The sequence below is a fragment of the Brachyistius frenatus genome, unplaced genomic scaffold (genome assembly GCF_029030835.1).
Source record: "Brachyistius frenatus isolate BFR_SWC_R1_liver_20210118 unplaced genomic scaffold, ASM2903083v1 Contig_76, whole genome shotgun sequence".
NCBI lineage: Eukaryota > Metazoa > Chordata > Actinopteri > Embiotocidae > Brachyistius > Brachyistius frenatus.
Genome location: NW_027210675.1, coordinates 1,970,001 through 1,987,935, shown reverse-complemented (window position 1 = coordinate 1,987,935; position 17,935 = coordinate 1,970,001). Strand labels below are relative to the sequence as shown.

Genomic DNA, 17,935 nt, shown 5'->3' with positions numbered 1-17,935 from the left:
AACAAATTCACAACTGCATGTGATCATAACGACAGTTCCTACAGATTTTATTACTAGTCAACTTTAAATCTTTGACATATTAAATGCAACTTCGGAACAAGGCACAAACCACATAGCTTCACAAAAGGATCAACTTTTCTCGATCAAAACATCACCTGCCGTCACCGCGTCTCTGTTTTTAGATCTCTTGACAAAAATGATGCAAAAATAAGAAAGGCGATTTGTTGAGAGCGACAATGTTGAGCAGGAGACTGCCGGGTTGAATCCTTTGGTGAGAGATCCTCCCTGGTGGCACCAGAGGCCCTAAACCACTGCTGTCAGAGTCCGGCCCATAGCTCTGCGGGTTTTTGTCCTAAAGTGCAATCGCTGCTGTGTAAACCCTGGCTGGGTGTTTCTATTTGAAAACAGCTGGACGAGAGGAAGAAACAGTCGGAACTAATCATGAAATCAAAACTCCTCCTCACTTAAACCGAAGGATCGTGGCGTCCGTCCGTTTGAAGCCCAACTGTAACCTCAGTTGCTTTTATCACAGTATTTTTTAAACCCAACTCAAGTGTTCGACAGGAACTGAGGGGAACAATGTTTTTTTTTTCTCAGAATGGGATTTCTCATCCTTTGTAACAAAGCTATAACATCAAAGCCCTTGAACACAGTTGTGTAGAATGAGATCCAACGAAGGTGTCAACAGCCACTGCTTCACAAAGGTTTCGCTTGGATACCAAGTTTACAGCTGCGCATTATAAGAACGCATCAGCCACTTCCTGTAATAGTCATCTAAAGGGGCACAAACACAGATTTCAACCCATGTAAATAAGTTCCCATGGTGAGTACTGTTCAGCATTTTGACAGCCGTGTTATGTTTCCTGTGGCTTTGGATGAGGAACCTCGATAATGTCATGATGAGGTCATTAAGGGAGCCGCGGGAGCTTTTATTTTGAAAGGTGTTCAGATTCATCAGGCAGCGGCGTTAAGGGTGAACTGGGGAGACTGTATGCACACCGTATTGCTTTTTAAGGTCTCAGCTGGATGCTTTGCAGCAACTATGACATAAAACAACAAAGATTCTGAGTCACCAAGCATCACTTTACAGTTCGTCCGTGACCCTGGAGTCCTCTGGACGGTCTCCAGCCTCCCCTGCAGACCCACAGTGGGGGCTGCTTGACAGTCTGGAGGTTTGATTGTGTTTGTCTCCTCCTCAGGATCTCATTCAGACAACAAGAGTACAGAACTGTAACGCAGACTTTTATCTGGTGCCTGTAATCTTGGAGCCACAGCTACAGTATTTGGACGTCAGTCTCTCAGCTCCAAACATATCAAGTTGATTGTACTTTGAGCTTTTAGTGAAACAAGCTCAGCGCTGAAACGTTGAAACAAATGTGTTTTTAGTATAAAGTGACGGTTCCCTTATTGATGCAACAGCACAGGGGAAAATACAGCTTCTCATTTTAAGGATTTGACAGCGGCAGGAGAAAAAGGCAAAGAAAGAAAGGATGAAACCAACGGTAGTAAGCACTGGTGAAAGAATAAATGGCACATTCACGTCCTCGTTCGGACACCATCTCTCACACATTTGGGTTGTCTGGTACACCTTTTTCTAAAAAAAAAATCTGTTCATCTCCAATGTGGCTAAAGATACAGTATCCTTGAATATTTTATAGAAAACCAAAAAATAAAAATAAAAAAGGAAAGTACTGTGAATTTAAAAAAAATAATGCAATTTCATGAAATCATGTCTTACCGTGTTGCTCTGTTATGCTTGTTCTTATTCAAATTAGCCTTCAGTTTTACAGAATATCTGCCATGCGGTTGACTTGAAGTGGAACAGTGACACACAGCGACATCGTCCGGCTGGAGGGCCGACGAGGACAGACGGACACTGAGAACTGGGGCAGGTGGGCCTTAAAATAGATGCTACACTTATTGCTTGTAATAAAAAACTTGTGACAGTTTCGTGGCAGACTTGTGACTCGCCGAGAGAATACGACCGTACATGCACCAAACGCAGTACTGAAAGACAACATGACTGGAAGGAAAAGTTCTATCTACACGTCTGGCCGTGGTCAGCCAGCATAATAGTGAGTCAGCACTTTTTGTTGACAGATAAGGTCTCGTAGAGAAGCTACCTTCAGTGTCTCGTCCACCTGCCACTCAACAGGATGAAAAACCAGAAGACAGAAAATGTCCGAGTTCAGGAGGGAAACAACACTTGAGATTATGATTCTACAGACAAGGAGACAGACGCGAGCATCCTGTTTAAAGATGGGATTATTGAGCTGCTTGATATGTCCGCACATCGACACGCAAACAGACATGATTTATAGATATGATTGTTTTTTCCTAAATATCTTTTTCTCTCTTTTGTACATATTCAGGTTAAAATAGTATTTGAGGAAGACAAGCTTTACAGTGTCCTGCAGTGGTGGACTTCACCAGAGACAGTCAGTCCCACACACACACACACACACACACACACACACACACACACACACACCCACACACACACACACACACACACACACACACACACACACACACACACACACACACACACACACACACACACACACACACACACACACACACACACACACACACACACACACACACACACACACACACACACACACACACACACACACACACACACACACACACACACACATGCACGCACGCACACGTGCTACTACGGCATTATGGGAAAAAAAGTTTGTATTTTCCATCCCTACTTCCTGTCTCCAGTCTGTGAATGAAAGGAGCCTTATTGATCGTGACGTTGGGCGTCAACGTTGTTCTGATCACTTGTTGTTGAAACGGTGTCATCAGGACTTCACTTCTGTTTTCTGTCATGTTTTCTTCTTATTGTTGGACAAAGAGAGAAATCATCTTTGCATAAAGACACTTGCTTCCCTGTCAGACTGTGCACTGTCCTCCAGGATGTGATGTCCTCAGCAGGGTGTGTGTGTGTGTGTGTGTGTGTGTGTGTGTGTGTGTGTGTGTGTGTGTGTGTGTGTGTGTGTGTGTGTATGTCCGTGTATGTATGTCTGTGTATGTGTGTGTGTGTGTGTGTGTGTGTGTGTGTATGTCCGTGTATGTATGTCTGTGTATGTGTGTGTGTGTGTGTGTGTGTGTGTGTGTGTGTGTGTGTGTGTGTGTGTGTGTGTGGGGAGGGGGTGGGGGAGGGCAGGAACACGAGGTCTTCTGTTAGCTACAGCTATCAGCTACGAGGAGTTACAAGCCTCCCACCACCATGTCCACTGCTGTTGTTGTCTCCGCCCCCAGTAATGTCCTGCTGTGTGTTAATATGATGGTTGTGTCTTCCCCGTCTCGTCTTCTTGTCTCTGTTCTGTCGTTGAGTCGTCATGTCTGAAATGGACCGTTCGTCTGTCTGGTCACGTGGATGTGATGCTTGAACCGGAAGTCTGGATCTTCTACGCCGTGCTGGACTTTCCCAGCTCCTCCCTGATGGCTGAGGACACAGAGAACAAAGGCAGAGACATGTTCACTAAGTCCTTCTGACCTTCTAACCATCCTGACAACGACGGCTTTTAAAGAAACCTTGAGGGTCCTATTAGCTGTCAGCCAATTCATACCGCAACCTGCTCTGCTGGAGAATAAAGCTTCTTTGTCCCAGAAACCTACGAGGTGGTTGAACCGACCAGAGACTGCTGCTGTCGCGCAGCGAGTTATGTTGCTTGATCACGTTAGTGAATTAACTGGACTTGAAACTTGAGCACTAAAACAGAATGAGGTGCGTCTGTTGGGGGACATCCAGGTGGTTTCTGTCCCTGCGTTCCAGGATCAATACTACCATCCTACGCAGTACGCAGACAAACATCTCCTACGTCCCAATGCTCGGTATGCTAAATGCAAAAGGCCAAAAGTACCAGAATGTTCGACTCCATCTGGTCGTATTCTGCAGGTCAACATGAATCTCTGGATGTTCTGACCCACAATCCTTTGCAGAGGAAGAGACATCACATCAACTGAGACGCAGAGACAGTTGGTGGCGCTGAAGCTCCGCCCACAAGGAGGATGAAGGAGGAGAAGAGGCATTAAAAGGAAGCTTACTTGTTCCAAATCTCATTCTTTTTCTTTTAATTTTTTTGAAACTCTAAGACACTTTCCACCCTAAACGGTCGCCATCTTGGCTCCGTACAGGAAGGGGCGGGGCCACCGACATAAAGGATTTTCAAATTAAAAGCGTGTGAGGAAGCTGCAGCTGTTCCTGAACACAAAGTGTTTATTTTCCACTGCTGCTGCTGGACAGAAGAATCAGTGTGTTTATTGAGTGTTAAACAGAGGAAACAAAAACACGCTGAATTCTGGGTAAAATAATGAAAGCTGCAGATATTTTGGAGGGTGATGTGTTCACATGATGAGGTCATTTCCTGTCAGCGTGTGATGTGAAACAACACAACTCTGTCTAAACTAGCAAGAGTCCTAACATAGAAGGACTATCCACCCTGGTATTGTCAGTCTAGATTTCCAACGCTGCAGCCTGACGGCCTCCAGCACTGCAGGAAGATAGTGAAACTCACTTTTTGAACCTGCTGCTGTGAGTGCAGCTTCCAAAAGATTCAGTGTGTGAACAACATGCTTGTAGCTCCTTCTCATGAACATAAACCACCACGTTCTTACATTAAAAAGCCATAATAATCTATCACCTCTGACAACAGTTAATGAATGACTGTATGTTTCTGAGAAGATCATGTGTGTGTTCTCTCATTTCCTGTTTCCTGCCAGCATTTGAACACAATATACTCCTGAAAAATACAAGTTATCTAACAATCACTGTTGGAGGGAAGGAATGAAAGAACAGAAGGAGTGACTGATACGTGTTCAGGAGTGTTGATCTACTACTAAAGAGACTCCGCTGCTCTTTCTGCAGGATGAAGTGGATTCACTGATATTTACCATCAATAAGCTCCTCTTTTAGTTTTGACAGCTCCTTTCTCATCTCATCAAGAATGTCCTGAAATATGAAAAAAAAACAACACAATGTCACATTTCCATATAAACGTGATAAATGTCATCAGAGAAGAGACAAAACAGGCTGATGCAACCTCGCAGGTTTCTTTTCTAACTTCAGCTGCCCTTCAGCGGTCACATGACTTCAGAAGGAGATGACAGCTTCCTGTGGCTGTAGTTGGCTGCAGGAAGATTCTCTGTCTACTTTACAAAGCAGATAATCCCTGCAGAGGGAATCCCAGTGAGATCAGACCTAAACACTTAAAGACCGAAACAAACTGACAGAGAGACTATGTGGCTCAATTAGTATCATAAACCTCATGTCTGATCTATAATCTATGATCAATGACAGAGTGAGTTGACAGGGTGTCATCTGTCTCTGTGACAGATAGGCAGGACGCTGACAGACTTCACTTATCTAGCAGGCTCATTCACAGAGGGAGGAGGGAGGAGCACACACACACACACACACACACACACACACACACACACACACACACTCACACTCACAGAGAGGCACGCACGCACACAGACAGACAGACAGACGGGAGGCTGTGGCTCAGACGGTAGAGTGGGTTGAACACTAATCGGAAGGTTGGTGGTTCGATCCCCAGGTCCTCCTGTCCACATGCCTAAGTGTCCTTGAGCAAGACACTGAACCCTAAGTTGCTCCCGATGTTGTACCATCAGTGCATGAACGTGCTGCTCCTGATGGCAGCACCTTGTACGGTGATCTGTCTCATTAGTGTGTGAATGGGAAAACCATGTTAAAGCGCTTTGAGACCGAAAGGTGATAAAGCACTATACAAGTACAGACCATTTACCACACACACACTGACCAATGAAAAAAGCTGCATGAAATGTGTTGGGTATGAATGTGGATGTGCTGGACAGAAGAACAGTGAATGCTCGTGTGCTTCGACATCCCTGAAACGTCCCAACTCTCTGCTGGACGACGGCTACATGCAGTGGTCACAGCTGTTACAGTACGTGAAGGAGTTTGCAGCTCAAGTGGAAACTAAAATGCAACCAAAGCTTTCATCAACAGAAAACATGGTCCGTTGTTCACCAACCAAAGCAAGCCAAAATTGAACAGATTAAAATGCAACACCAAATTATCCTAACAATATCGCCACGTGCCATGTTGGGAAAATTTTACACATCTTGGACATTCATACATGGAATATTTGGGTTACGGCATTTACATGGAACACAGAAAAGTCTGGCTATTTAAATCCCTGTGTTGTATCCCAGGTACTCATTACTGCATGCTGCTTTGTGATGTGCACAACACAAAGCAGCAATTTTGAAATGGTTAATTTGGTTTGAATGTGGCTGTTGAAAATGAAAACTACTTTGGTTTACAGTGGGTTTAGCACTATTACATATAATGTATTAATATAATATGAATTAACCTTATTGCCAGCAGCCAGAGAAGAGAGCAACAGGAAATAATTAAATAAATATATTTAAATTATAATAAATATAATGACTAAAGTGTACATGACAGCATATTTAACTCTTTGATCACTAAAAGACAACACTCCACTTCTCAACTGCTCCACAAGTGAGACAATTGTTGCTACCATTTTCTTTTGTTACCATTACATCACTTGGCTGAAGCCACGCCCCCACACAGTTAAACCAGTCGTGGTCAAAACCGGGATAAGATGTATGGACGCAACGGTATCCTGCTTTTTGGTTTGGGAGCACTCCAGCTAGCAGAGTCAGGATGGTCAAAACCGGGACAAAGACTTCAGGTTTCTAAAGTTTGGATATGAGCAAACACAAAAACGGGACATTTCAAAAATTTGATAATAACTGGAGTCCATGTAAACACAATCCTGAAGATCACCACAGGATTTATAACAGCGGGGACCTGTGCTGTTATTTAGAAATTGCAGGGGAAATCCAGGAAAGCAGTGAAAGGCTTAATTGCATGTTAAATAATTAAAATTTAAATAAACCCAATGGATTTAAATCAGGGGCCATAAAAAAAGAACTGTAGTTATGATATGAAAACATGTGCAAGAGGCACATGTTTTTAGTAACAAAGAGGTAAAACAACACTGATACAACACACATGACTGAGCTGTGAATGGATATAGTGCAGCATGCAGCTGCCTCCAGACTTGAATATCGATCAGGTGAGTTGACCTTTGACCCACAGAGGAAAAGAGATTTTGTCACATTTTGACACAAACTAATTGCCATGACGATGTAATATCTCACTTTGCTGTAGTACAGGAACAACACAGGGAAAAAGGAACATTTTCAAATGTCTGTCTGAAACCGGAAATCTGTGAAACATTGCTTAAAGTTTTCACTCACCTGTTTCAATCTGTCATAGTCAACAGCGTCTGTTGGCACACCGTTGGCACTTAAGGACGCAGTGGGTGTAGGTGTGGATTTAGGTCTATCAAAAGAGACAAAGAACGGACAGAAAGTCAGGATGTTAAAAAAGATTTAAGGTACTGCATTATCTGAAAGAATGTTTGACCAATAAATGTTTTGATCTCAGAAAAATCCCCCGAACTAAAGAACCTGACCTCATGTTAGTGTCTCAACGTTTGTTTACTTTGCAATGGAATATTCGATTGCAACTTATTCTGCACCATGATGGAAAAATAATATACTGTAGTTTGATAAATATGACTCCAACTGCCTTTATTGTAGTTCAGCATCAGGAGGGAATGTAGATTAGAAAGAACTCAGCCACAGTATTTGACCTGCAGCGTATCTGCCGTCAGGCTTTTGGAGTGTTTTTTTTTTCCTCAGTTAAAGTCTCAGATTAATATGAAATACAAAAGAGATGCTGCCAAAACTGCAGTTAGGAGCCAAATCCTGGTCAACGCGTGCACACACACTGGGCTCGTGCACACGGCCACACATGCATGGAAACACACACAAAAGCGCACACAAAGGCTTCAGCAGCCGATGAAAATTCCCGTCATGAAGCCAGACCTCTGCAGCTTCTTTGATCGAAACACCCACTCCCACATGTCAAGGAAAGAACCTACTGAAGTAAGCGCTCATGTCTAATTTATTTATTTCATGAAACAATATGTATTTATTTTTATTTTTATAAAATATTTTCCAGGTTACATCTTTCAAGAAAAATCAACACTGGCGGGACAAAGTAAGTAAATGCTTTGTAATTATTTACATTATTAATCAGAAATATCCGATAATCACATCTTTATCTGTTAGCAGAGACAAACAAAATCTACACAAAATCATAGTATTGTTATTGTCCATATTGCATGTATCTTTTAGGTTGGACAAAATATGTGAACCCTTGAGGTAATTAACAAAAGCTGGAGTCAGGAGATAAAAACAAAGCTGAAGTCCAGTCAGTAAAAACAAGAGTATTTTGTTGAGTTTGTTATTTACAAGTATCTGCTGATGTCAAGCATGCGTTGAAAAGAAGTGTTACAAACTCATCGCGAAGAGTTTTTATATTCACGAGTCAGCAGTTAGATTAAACCGTGAATAAATGATAGATGATTTAGAGCTGTGACTTCTCTCCTGAGAAATGAGCATCCGAAAGCAAAATGCAGAACGATCAATCAGGTCGAAGGACGTCCAGAGCAAACAGGGCTGGAGCTTATCGCAGCGGGTTCACCCTCCACATTCACCAGTCCATCACAGGGCCAACACTTAAAGACAGACGGAAACAAAGACCGTTCATGCTCTCAGTCCAACTGAGGGACATTTGTAGAACCACCAATGAAGCCGACATGCATGTCTTTGGACGGTGGGAGGAAGAGAAGCCACGCAGGCACACGGAGAACATACTCTCAGAAAGGTTGTATGTTCTCCTACTTCTCTCTCCTGCACTGGAAATACTTAATAAATATATTCAATAAAGATATAAAAGATGATATGTCGTGTGTCATGAGCTGAAGCAGATTGTGTTTGTCTGTAGAACTTAGATCAGATCACATTCTGAAGGGTTCACAGTCTGTTTAGCGTAGTGGGACACCAGTGTCTCTTTACATGTTGAAGAAAACGAGGAGAATGCCAGCAAATGTGGAAATACTGTTTCTGCTCTTTACGTGAGAATCATTCGACAGAAAACTGAGCAGCCTTCAAGAGAGGAAGTGTGTCAGAGAGGAGGAGTGAAGGAAAAGGAAACGAGCTCAGCAGCAGCTCATTAAAGTAGCGTCAGGCAGGAAGCATTAGGGGAAATTATGTTTGTGGTGCTTCATGTAATAATAATGTAAGATGTAATAATTAAATTGAGATCATAAGGGGTTTATGATGTTTTTAATTACAAATGTACCGATGCAGTTGGTGACACGTGGTGGTGTGCTCAGCTCTCTGTGTGTCACATATTAAAGTTGCTTTAATAAGTTTGAATCACAAACACACAACTGTCCTCTCTTGTGTGCACACAGCCTTATCTGTGCCAGCTTGCTGGATCTCTTCTGGCTCTACAACGATAATACTTTGCCAAGTCTGCTCTGCGCTGGGCGGACACTTATGTCTGCGTTAGTGGGAGTGATACGGATGGTGTACAGTATGTGACGCACACATCAGGATTTCCCAGTTTGGAAGAAAAGAAGTTGTGAGCGTGGCGTGCACATCAGCATGCAAACACAATGGCTACATGACATGAGAACTCATCCAGCAGACAAGCAGAGCGTTAGAAAACACCACAGGACACACGGACAACAGATGGACAGCGCCGGCCGGCAGGCTGCTACTTTGGAAAGGAACACAAAGACAACACAGGAGTCACTCCAAGCGTTTAAAAAGAAGTGCTCTCCCAAAAAAATGACCACGTCCATCACAGCAAACCTTGATTCAAAAAATTGATTTAAAGAAAGGATTTGTCAAACTGTCCGAGGCCTCGACTCTCTACCTGCTGGAGGAATCTGCTCCCGTGGGATTCCTCCACGGAGACTCTCGTCTGTGTGAGCAGCAGAGACACTGATTTTACTAAAGCTTGTCTGTGGCTGGATGTCCTCAGCCTAATGGTTTTCAGGAACTCCTACTTAACATAATCTGTATTGAACCTGCAGCACCGCCATCTGATTCAAGATGGAGGAGGTGAACTCATTACTACAGTTTGGTTCTGGAAAGTTAAAGTATTTTCAGCTGCTCCAATCCTGCACGTGTCATCATCTGTTTATGGAGGACTTTTATTCATGCTACAGAAGAAGATGCATGGAGGGCTACGTGTGAACTTGTGAAAGTGTGAACTTGTGAACGTGTGAACAAGTGAACGTGTGAACGTGCGAGCGTGAGCTTGTGAATGTGTGAACGTGTGAACTTGTGAGCGTGTGAACTTGTCAATGTGTGAACATGTGAGCGCGTTAACTGGTGACTGTGTGAGCGTGTGAACTTGTCAACGTGTGAACGTGTTAACTGGTGAACGTGTGAGCGTGTGAACTTGTGAGCGTGTGAACTTGTCAACTTGTGAAAGTGTGAACTTGTGAACGTGTGAACAAGTGAACGTGTGAACGTGCGAGTGTGAGCTTGTGAATGTGTGAACGTGTGAACTTGTGAGCGTGTGAACTTGTCAATGTGTGAACATGTGAACGTGTTAACTGATGACTGTGTGAGCGTGTGAACGTGTGAACTTGTCAACGTGTGAACGTGTTAACTGGTGAACGTGTGAGCGTGTGAACGTGTGAACTTGTGAGCGTGTGAACTTGTCAACTTGTGAATGTGTGAACTTGTCAACTTGTGAACGTGTGAGTGTGTGAACTTGTCAACTTGTGAATGTGAGCGTGTGAACTTGTCAACTTGTGAGTGTGTGAACTTGTCAACTTGTGAACGTGTGAACTTGTGAACGTGTGAACTTGCGAGCGTGAACGTGTGAGCGTGAGCTTGTGAGCGCGTGAACTTGTGAACTTGTGAGCGTGTGAACTTGTTGATATAATATTTTTAAATATATCTTTTACTTGAGGTCGTGAAGCTTTCACCCAACCAAACTTGCTTATCTAAATCTGATATCATTGTCTCCTGTTCAGCAGTTCCCACAACGCCGTGGTGTCGAACAAACATCCAAAGTGCACATGAAGGCCATATAAGCTTTGGTGATGTTAGCCCCAGCAGAGCCTCATGCTTATGATGCTAATGCTTCAATAATATTGTTTCTCTGAGCTCGAGAAGAAACAAGGTTTAGTAGCATCGCTGCTCGTCTGCAAGTCGATGAAATGTTTTCAAAGCTTTCGACATTAACAGTACTTCGAATGTAAAAATCTACAACAAATGACATCATAGACAAACAGGAAGGACAGCAGAGACGTGTGGAGACACGGTACCTTCCAATAACTGGAGATTTGCTACCGTTCATGGTGTTTGTTCTCTCCCATGGCTTCCTGGGCATGTCTGCAGGACACACACACACATGAGGAACAAAGAAACACAGCTTCTCTGACCGTGTCACTTTCAGTTCAGCAGTCCAGTGATTATCATTAAAAAAAAAAGCTAATAAAATAATAGCTGTAAAATGGAGGAATTGTGGAACTAGATATTAGTTTTGGGTTCGCTCACCTGGTGTGCTACAAGCGGACACTTTAGGGGTCGTGTTGATCTCCCCCTCTTCCTGTTGAGCCGACGGAAACACAGTTCAAAGGTCAAAGACAAGGCGACAAATGCAACTTGTGCTGATAAATATTCAACACAAAATCAATTGACATCTTTTAAAGAGATATTATTTTATTTATATATTGAGAAGAGATATTAATGAAGATCAAGACGCAACAAACTTTCAGTTTAGTTTGAATTAAAATATAAAACTTGTGTGATTAAGACAAAAATCTTATTTATCAAATGCAATGAAATAATGAATGAAAAAGCAGAAAAAGGCCCACGGTGCACACTTCTCTAGGGGTGCAGGATGTCAATATGATGTGATATGATAAATGCCACTAATGCCAGATGTAGGTAGGATACTGTGGGGGATTTATCATTAACTATAACTGAAAGGCTGAATCAGCAAATGTTTTAAAATATCTGCATCTAACAACTTTTTAAAAGCAAAACACAAGAAACTAAAAGAAACTTACTGATCTCTGGTCAGGTTCAGGAGACGAGCCCTTCTCTGCAATTCTTCTTCTGAAACACAGCAAGCATGGTGTTAGACATGAAGTCCTTGTTTGTTCCTTCAGCCACTGCAGTATGTTCACAATGAAAACCAGTCATTAATATTATTATTAATATTATTATTACCCATTATAACAGGTGTTGCCAGAAATACGCCACAAAAACAGCATGAGAATAAAACCCCAAAGTATTCTGTTCGTTTTGTGAAGTACGATCTGGACCTGGTTTGAAATACTTAGCTCGAGACTGAAGTTAAAACAGTGTGTGTAGAGTTGGTGTACCTCCGGGCCAACAGGGCGCTCATCTCCTCCATCAGCCCTCCTCCTCCGGCCAGCGGCCCGTTGCCCCTCGCTTCACATTTGGCCCCCGCCGCCCCCAACATGGCTGCAGCCAGAGCTGCCCCTGCTTCATCACTCTGCAGAGCCACCAGCACAAACACAATCAGAGGGAAGTATTTACACAACGGAAGGCAGAAAAAAATGTGTTTCTATATTACATCACATAAGAAATAAGTAATAAAATAGTACAGTGTTTTTCTTTGGTCAAATTTATTGTTGATTTCTGTATTTTGCCATGTTACACACAAGCAGACGTTGTCAGCATCACATGAAAACCTGCTCTGAGAGATCACGAGACAGATGGTGACTGTGTGTGTGTGTGTGTGTGTGTGTGAGAGAGAGAGTGTGAGTGTGTGAGGTCATGCGTGAACATGGCGTGTATGCATACATGTTTCAGTGACAGTGTGCTGTCTGTGTGTCAATCAACAGTTTGTGTCAAAGACTTTTACTGAACCCAAAGTACAGAACCAGAACTGTGTGTTGGTGTCTCGTGTGGTTCAGATATGAAGATGAGTGCAGATATCAGTTGTCCAGCCTCCCAGTGGTCCAATAAACCAATCAGCAGCTCACCCTTGGCACTTTGCGCAGCTTGGCTCCGGCGAGGGCGGCGGCCAGGCCCGAGAGGGGGCGGTCCTCCGCGGGAGAGAACAGTCCGGTGGGAAGGGGAGGCGCTGGAGGTGGTGGGGGGGCCCCCGGAGGAGGAGGTGGACCCGGTGGAGGAGGGGGGGTCCCGCCTGGAGTCAGCATGGGAGGGAGCGGAGGAGGTGGGGGCGGAGGAGGGTGGGCGGCCGGGGTGGTGGGTGAGACGGCCTGAGTGGTCACAGTGGAGCCGGGTGGCAGGGGTGGAGGTGAGGGAGGGGTGGGGGCGGTCAACCCCGGGGTCTGCCCCACGTCTGTTGTTGGGGGGAGGGAGGGAGGCGGGGGGAGGGGAGGGGGGAGGACACAGGAAAGGAAAATGAAGTTTATAGGAAGTCATCCAGACAAACAGCAGCTGCTCACTGTGTTTTCTATCAGGCGGTACAAACACCCCGAACTTATCAGGATGTTCAGCACATGAAAAACAGGAAAAAAACTTTCCATATTTCTATATTTCTCTATATTTCTATATTCCACTATATTTCTATATTCCCCTATTCCTCCATATTTCTATATTCCTCTATATTTCTCTATATTTCTATATTCCTCCATATTTCTATCCATATTTCTATATTCCTCCATATTTCTATATTCCTCCATATTTCTATATTTCTCTATATTTCTATATTCCACTATATTTCTATGTTCCACTATATTTCTATATTCCTCCATATTTCTATATTCCACTATATTTCTATATTCCTCCATATTTCTATATTCCTCCATATTTCTATATTTCTCTATATTTCTATATTCCACTATATTTCTATGTTCCACTATATTTCTATATTCCTCCATATTTCTATATTTCTCCATATTTCTATATTCCTCTATATTTCTATATTCCTCCATATTTCTATATTTCTATATTCCACTATATTTCTATATTCCACTATATTTTTATATTCCCCTATATTTCTATATTCCTCCATATTTCTATATTTCTCCATATTTCTATATTCCTCCATATTTCTATATTTCTCCATATTTCTATATTCCTCTATATTTCTATATTCCTCTATATTTCCCAAAGGTCATTGTGATAAACTGCACTAACATGAGTTAAAGTGAGTAAATCAACAGGTGACACGTTGCAGGTTATTTAGAGATGAAATATGGAAGAAACAGGACAACATGCTGCATCACTCCAGCGAGGTGTGTTAACATCATACAGCGTTAGAGAGCAGCAGTGACTGCATTCATGTTTACATGCTGGGATGTTATTGTTTACTGTAAACAATCAAAATATAAAATTAAAAAATTAAAAAAAAATCAAAATAAATTCAATGACTGCCATTTAACACCAACACCAAGCATTACATTTACAAAACACACATACACACACAATGGACAGTGATCACAGGAATTTAGGCAGCAACCAAAAGATGATCGTGTTTATAATCTTGTAATTTTTCTTCAGATAATCAGAACATTTCTGTTCATGAATCCATGATCAATAATCTATGATGGAATGTGACCACGCTGAACTGCGATCAATACAAAACCAGCAGTCCGTTCTCTTCCAGCCAATCAGGGTGATGAGCGCGGAGGTCGAAGTTCATCGAAACTCCCCCCCCTGTGGCTGATAGGAGAATTGCCACGGGATAAATGTCCAAATACGAACGCTGGTGTTGCAAACACAGAGAAAGACTGCTGAATATAAACGGAGGGAGAAAGCTGATCATTTACATTTCAAGAGCAACATGTGCTCTTGTTTTGAGGAAAGTCATGAATAAAGTTTTCCAGTGAGCCTACATCTGTCAGCTCCCTTTCAAATGCAAGTGCAACATTAAGCCTCTTGACATTCCTGTGAATGAAACCTGAAACTTGACTGACTGAAGAACACACAGAGCAAACAATGAGCATCAGTCAGAGTTTAGATGGAAAAATCAAAGAATCAGCTCAGTGCTGGAAAATAAAAGCTAAACTTTGACTGAGAAATGATTGACAGAAAATGAATCAGTCAAAGGAAGGTGGTTTCATACAGACTTCAGTCGGTGATCTGTATTCACTAAAGAACACATTTCACTCACAGACACAGACAACAACGAGACATATTTCATATCCAAGGAACAGCCAGACCTTCAGGCAGCAAGCACGAGGACAGACGGAGTTGATGAGAGCAGACGAGGACACCGGGACGTGCCACAACAGCAGGACGTCCTGAGGGACGCCTGTGTTCTGGGCCCCCCGGGTCAGACCCACTGTTAGTGTGTGAGACAGAGAGCAGTCCGGACTGGAGGCCTTACCCTGCGGCTGACAGGAAGAGCCACCCTGAGCCGGGGGGGGCTCCGTGTCCGGCTCCCCCGACCCCCCCGACAGGCCCGGGCCCACGGGCGGGGACAGGTGCTCAGCAGAGGTGGCGGCGGCTGCGGCAGCGGGGGGCGCTGTGGAGGGAGAGGGCACACCAGGAGCTTGGGATGAGGAGGGGGGAGACGAGACGAAGGAGGAAGGCGGTGGGGGAGCTACTGGGGAGAGGAGGGGGGGAGGGGTGGGCGGGGGAGGCGGCGTCGGGCAGGTGATGCCGAAAGGGGTGTGGCTGTGTGGGATGGTCACAGGGGAAGGCGCGGGGAACATGGGGGGCCCGTTGGGGGACGGCGAGGGGGGCTTCTGGGTGAGAGGGGAGGGAGCGGCGATGGGGAGGAGTGGCCGCGGACCGGTCGCCTTCCCCGGGGGGCTGCTGATCATGACGGGCGGAGAGGGAGGCAAGGGAGTGAAGTTGCACGCTGACCACACCACAGACTTGGGCGGAGGCGGAGGTGGAGGAGCAGGGGCGGGGGCCGGAGCAGTGGGCGGGGCTTGGGGAAAGGCCTGCTGTCGCCTGGGAACCGTGGCGTAGTGAGGCAAGACGGGGTGGAAGGCGGAGCCAAGCGAGGTGGCGAATCGGGAGGCCGAGTGGCGGAGCGGAGGGGTCGGGGGGGTGGTGGAGGAGGTTAATGGAGCCGGGTAAGTGGGCGTGGACGGAGACACGGGGGTGGAGGAGGTCCGGCCGTACTCCTGCGGCGTGGGAGAGCACAGCGTGCTTTCAAAGGCTGAACGAGTCACGCCGAGTGGACGAAACCACGGACAGACAGGACAGAAGGAAGGACAGAAGGAAGCAGCCGTCGTGCACACGGGGGGGAGAGACAGCAGGTGAGGAGGCGGAGGAGGGAGGGAGGAGGCGGAGGAAGAGGGAGGGAGGAGAAAAGAGAAGGAGGAGATGAAGCAGGAAGAACCAGCACAGCTAAACCAACGTTTCCAGGTTGTGTGAACGTTCTCAGGCTGAGGTGAAGCTGCTAGGTTAGTGGACAGGTGTTAGCGAGGTGGGCGGAGCCAGACGTACAAAGAGTGCTGCTCGCTGACAGAACAGGGAAAGAAGGAGTGGACTGAGGAGGACCAGTCAGCAGGAGGTTACCCACAGATCAGAACCGGACCTGCAGCAGGACCACTACAGAGCAGCCATGTTGATCTTTAAACAGCCTTCATTTACTGAACATGAACTAAAGAGACATTTACACTGTTTTCTTTCTACTTTTCAAGATCATGAAATAAAAAGTAACATTTGAGGAGCGGCTCTCTTTGTCTCCTGCAGGGGGCGTATTTACTTCTTTTCTCTCAGAAATCAACTAAATATAATTTGCATCCAACTGCATGAATACTTCTGCAGCTCATTTAGGTCTGGGGGTGGAGGGCTATTTGGAGAAAGACTTCCTCTCTACTATTAGTTGCTTCAAGAATAGTCTGCACACCTCGAGCATTCTTCTTTTATTAGAATATTTTAACAGCATAATTGTATTAAATGTGACTACCAGGAAAAAGCAACATGCTCATCAATCCTGTTTCATTTGGAAAAAACTCTTGTTTTCTTCCAGATAAAAGAAAATCCAAGTCATGAACGTTTTTCCTCAACATGTATAAAACCGACTTTTACATTTGGTTTTGATGTTTGTCTGATTACCTTAAAGCTGTGTTTGGTCGTGTTGGTCAGCATGGCTGCTGGTTTCAATCCTTACTGAGTAAACTCCATGTTATCTGGTATTCTTCTTCTAAAGATGCTTCTTCTTCTCCTGACAGCATCTAAAAGACCTTTTCTACGTTCTGCTGACCAGCTTTCATCTTCATTATATATTTATCAAGGCTGCTCCGGCCGCTCGGACTAATTATATGTTGATTGTGTTAATGTAACGCTCTGGTGCTCCCCATGTGTGGGGCCAACGTGTGTGTGTGTGTGTGTGTGTGTGTGTGTGTGTGTGTGTGTGTGTGTGTGTGTGTGTGTGTGTGTGTGTGTGTGTGTGTTCTGTGTGTTTGTGTGCGCACATGCAGAAGATGACGAAGCCACGCGGCAGCCAGGCTGCTCGGTGCCAAACAACCTGGACTTTGAGGAAAATTAGAACAGAAATAAATCCAAAAAAGGTCAAACAGAAGGAAGCAGCAGATCTAATCTTTAAAAAAAAAAAAATCATCTTCAAAAATCTGAAGGAAAACAACAATACACACCACTGTGGCCTATTAATATCCATGTACTCTAAAAACACTACAGAACATTCATCTAAATATGCTCAAGAATGAACTGCATACTGTGACGCGTCAGCTCCATACTACTCTGTAGATGTAGTGTGTGTGTGTGTGTGTGTGTGTGTGTGTGTGTGTGTGTGTGTGTGTGTGTGTGTACATGACTTAAGTTAGTATGGGTCCATAACAAACACACTGTCTCAAATGTTGAAAAATCAAGTCACATTTTGAATTTCACTATTTTTGTTGTTTTTGTAAACCTTCTCAGTATTTTGGATTAAAATGTGAACAATGTTAATGAAGCACTTTCAGCCAACGGACCCACCAGATAAGAGCATCAACAAATGCACACATCAGAACATCTGATTAGAAAATAGTTCAGATGATTTTAAAATGAATATCTGGCCGACTACTAAATAAAGAGTTGACAAATATTGAACTAA

General features: G+C 44.1%; 1 protein-coding gene across 5 annotated transcripts in view; it reads right to left on the bottom strand.

The window, feature by feature from the left end:
• Positions 1-3,104: 3,104 nt before the first annotated feature.
• enah (ENAH actin regulator) overlaps positions 3,105-17,935 on the bottom strand; it is a 125,291-nt gene continuing 110,460 nt past the window's right edge. For 3 of the 5 annotated variants that reach the window (XM_069708576.1, XM_069708575.1, XM_069708574.1), the window contains exons 6-14: positions 15,251-16,033; positions 12,936-13,258; positions 12,309-12,442; positions 11,991-12,039; positions 11,476-11,527; positions 11,244-11,310; positions 7,300-7,384; positions 4,915-4,972; positions 3,105-3,466 (exon numbers count right to left, since the gene is read on the bottom strand). In XM_069708576.1, the coding sequence (XP_069564677.1) occupies positions 3,429-3,466; positions 4,915-4,972; positions 7,300-7,384; positions 11,244-11,310; positions 11,476-11,527; positions 11,991-12,039; positions 12,309-12,442; positions 12,936-13,258; positions 15,251-16,033 (1,589 nt within the window). In that variant the 3' untranslated portion in view covers positions 3,105-3,428. The remainder of the gene's footprint in view (positions 3,467-4,914; positions 4,973-7,299; positions 7,385-11,243; positions 11,311-11,475; positions 11,528-11,990; positions 12,040-12,308; positions 12,443-12,935; positions 13,259-15,250; positions 16,034-17,935) is intronic. The other 2 variants (XM_069708578.1, XM_069708579.1) reach the window with 2 other exon arrangements.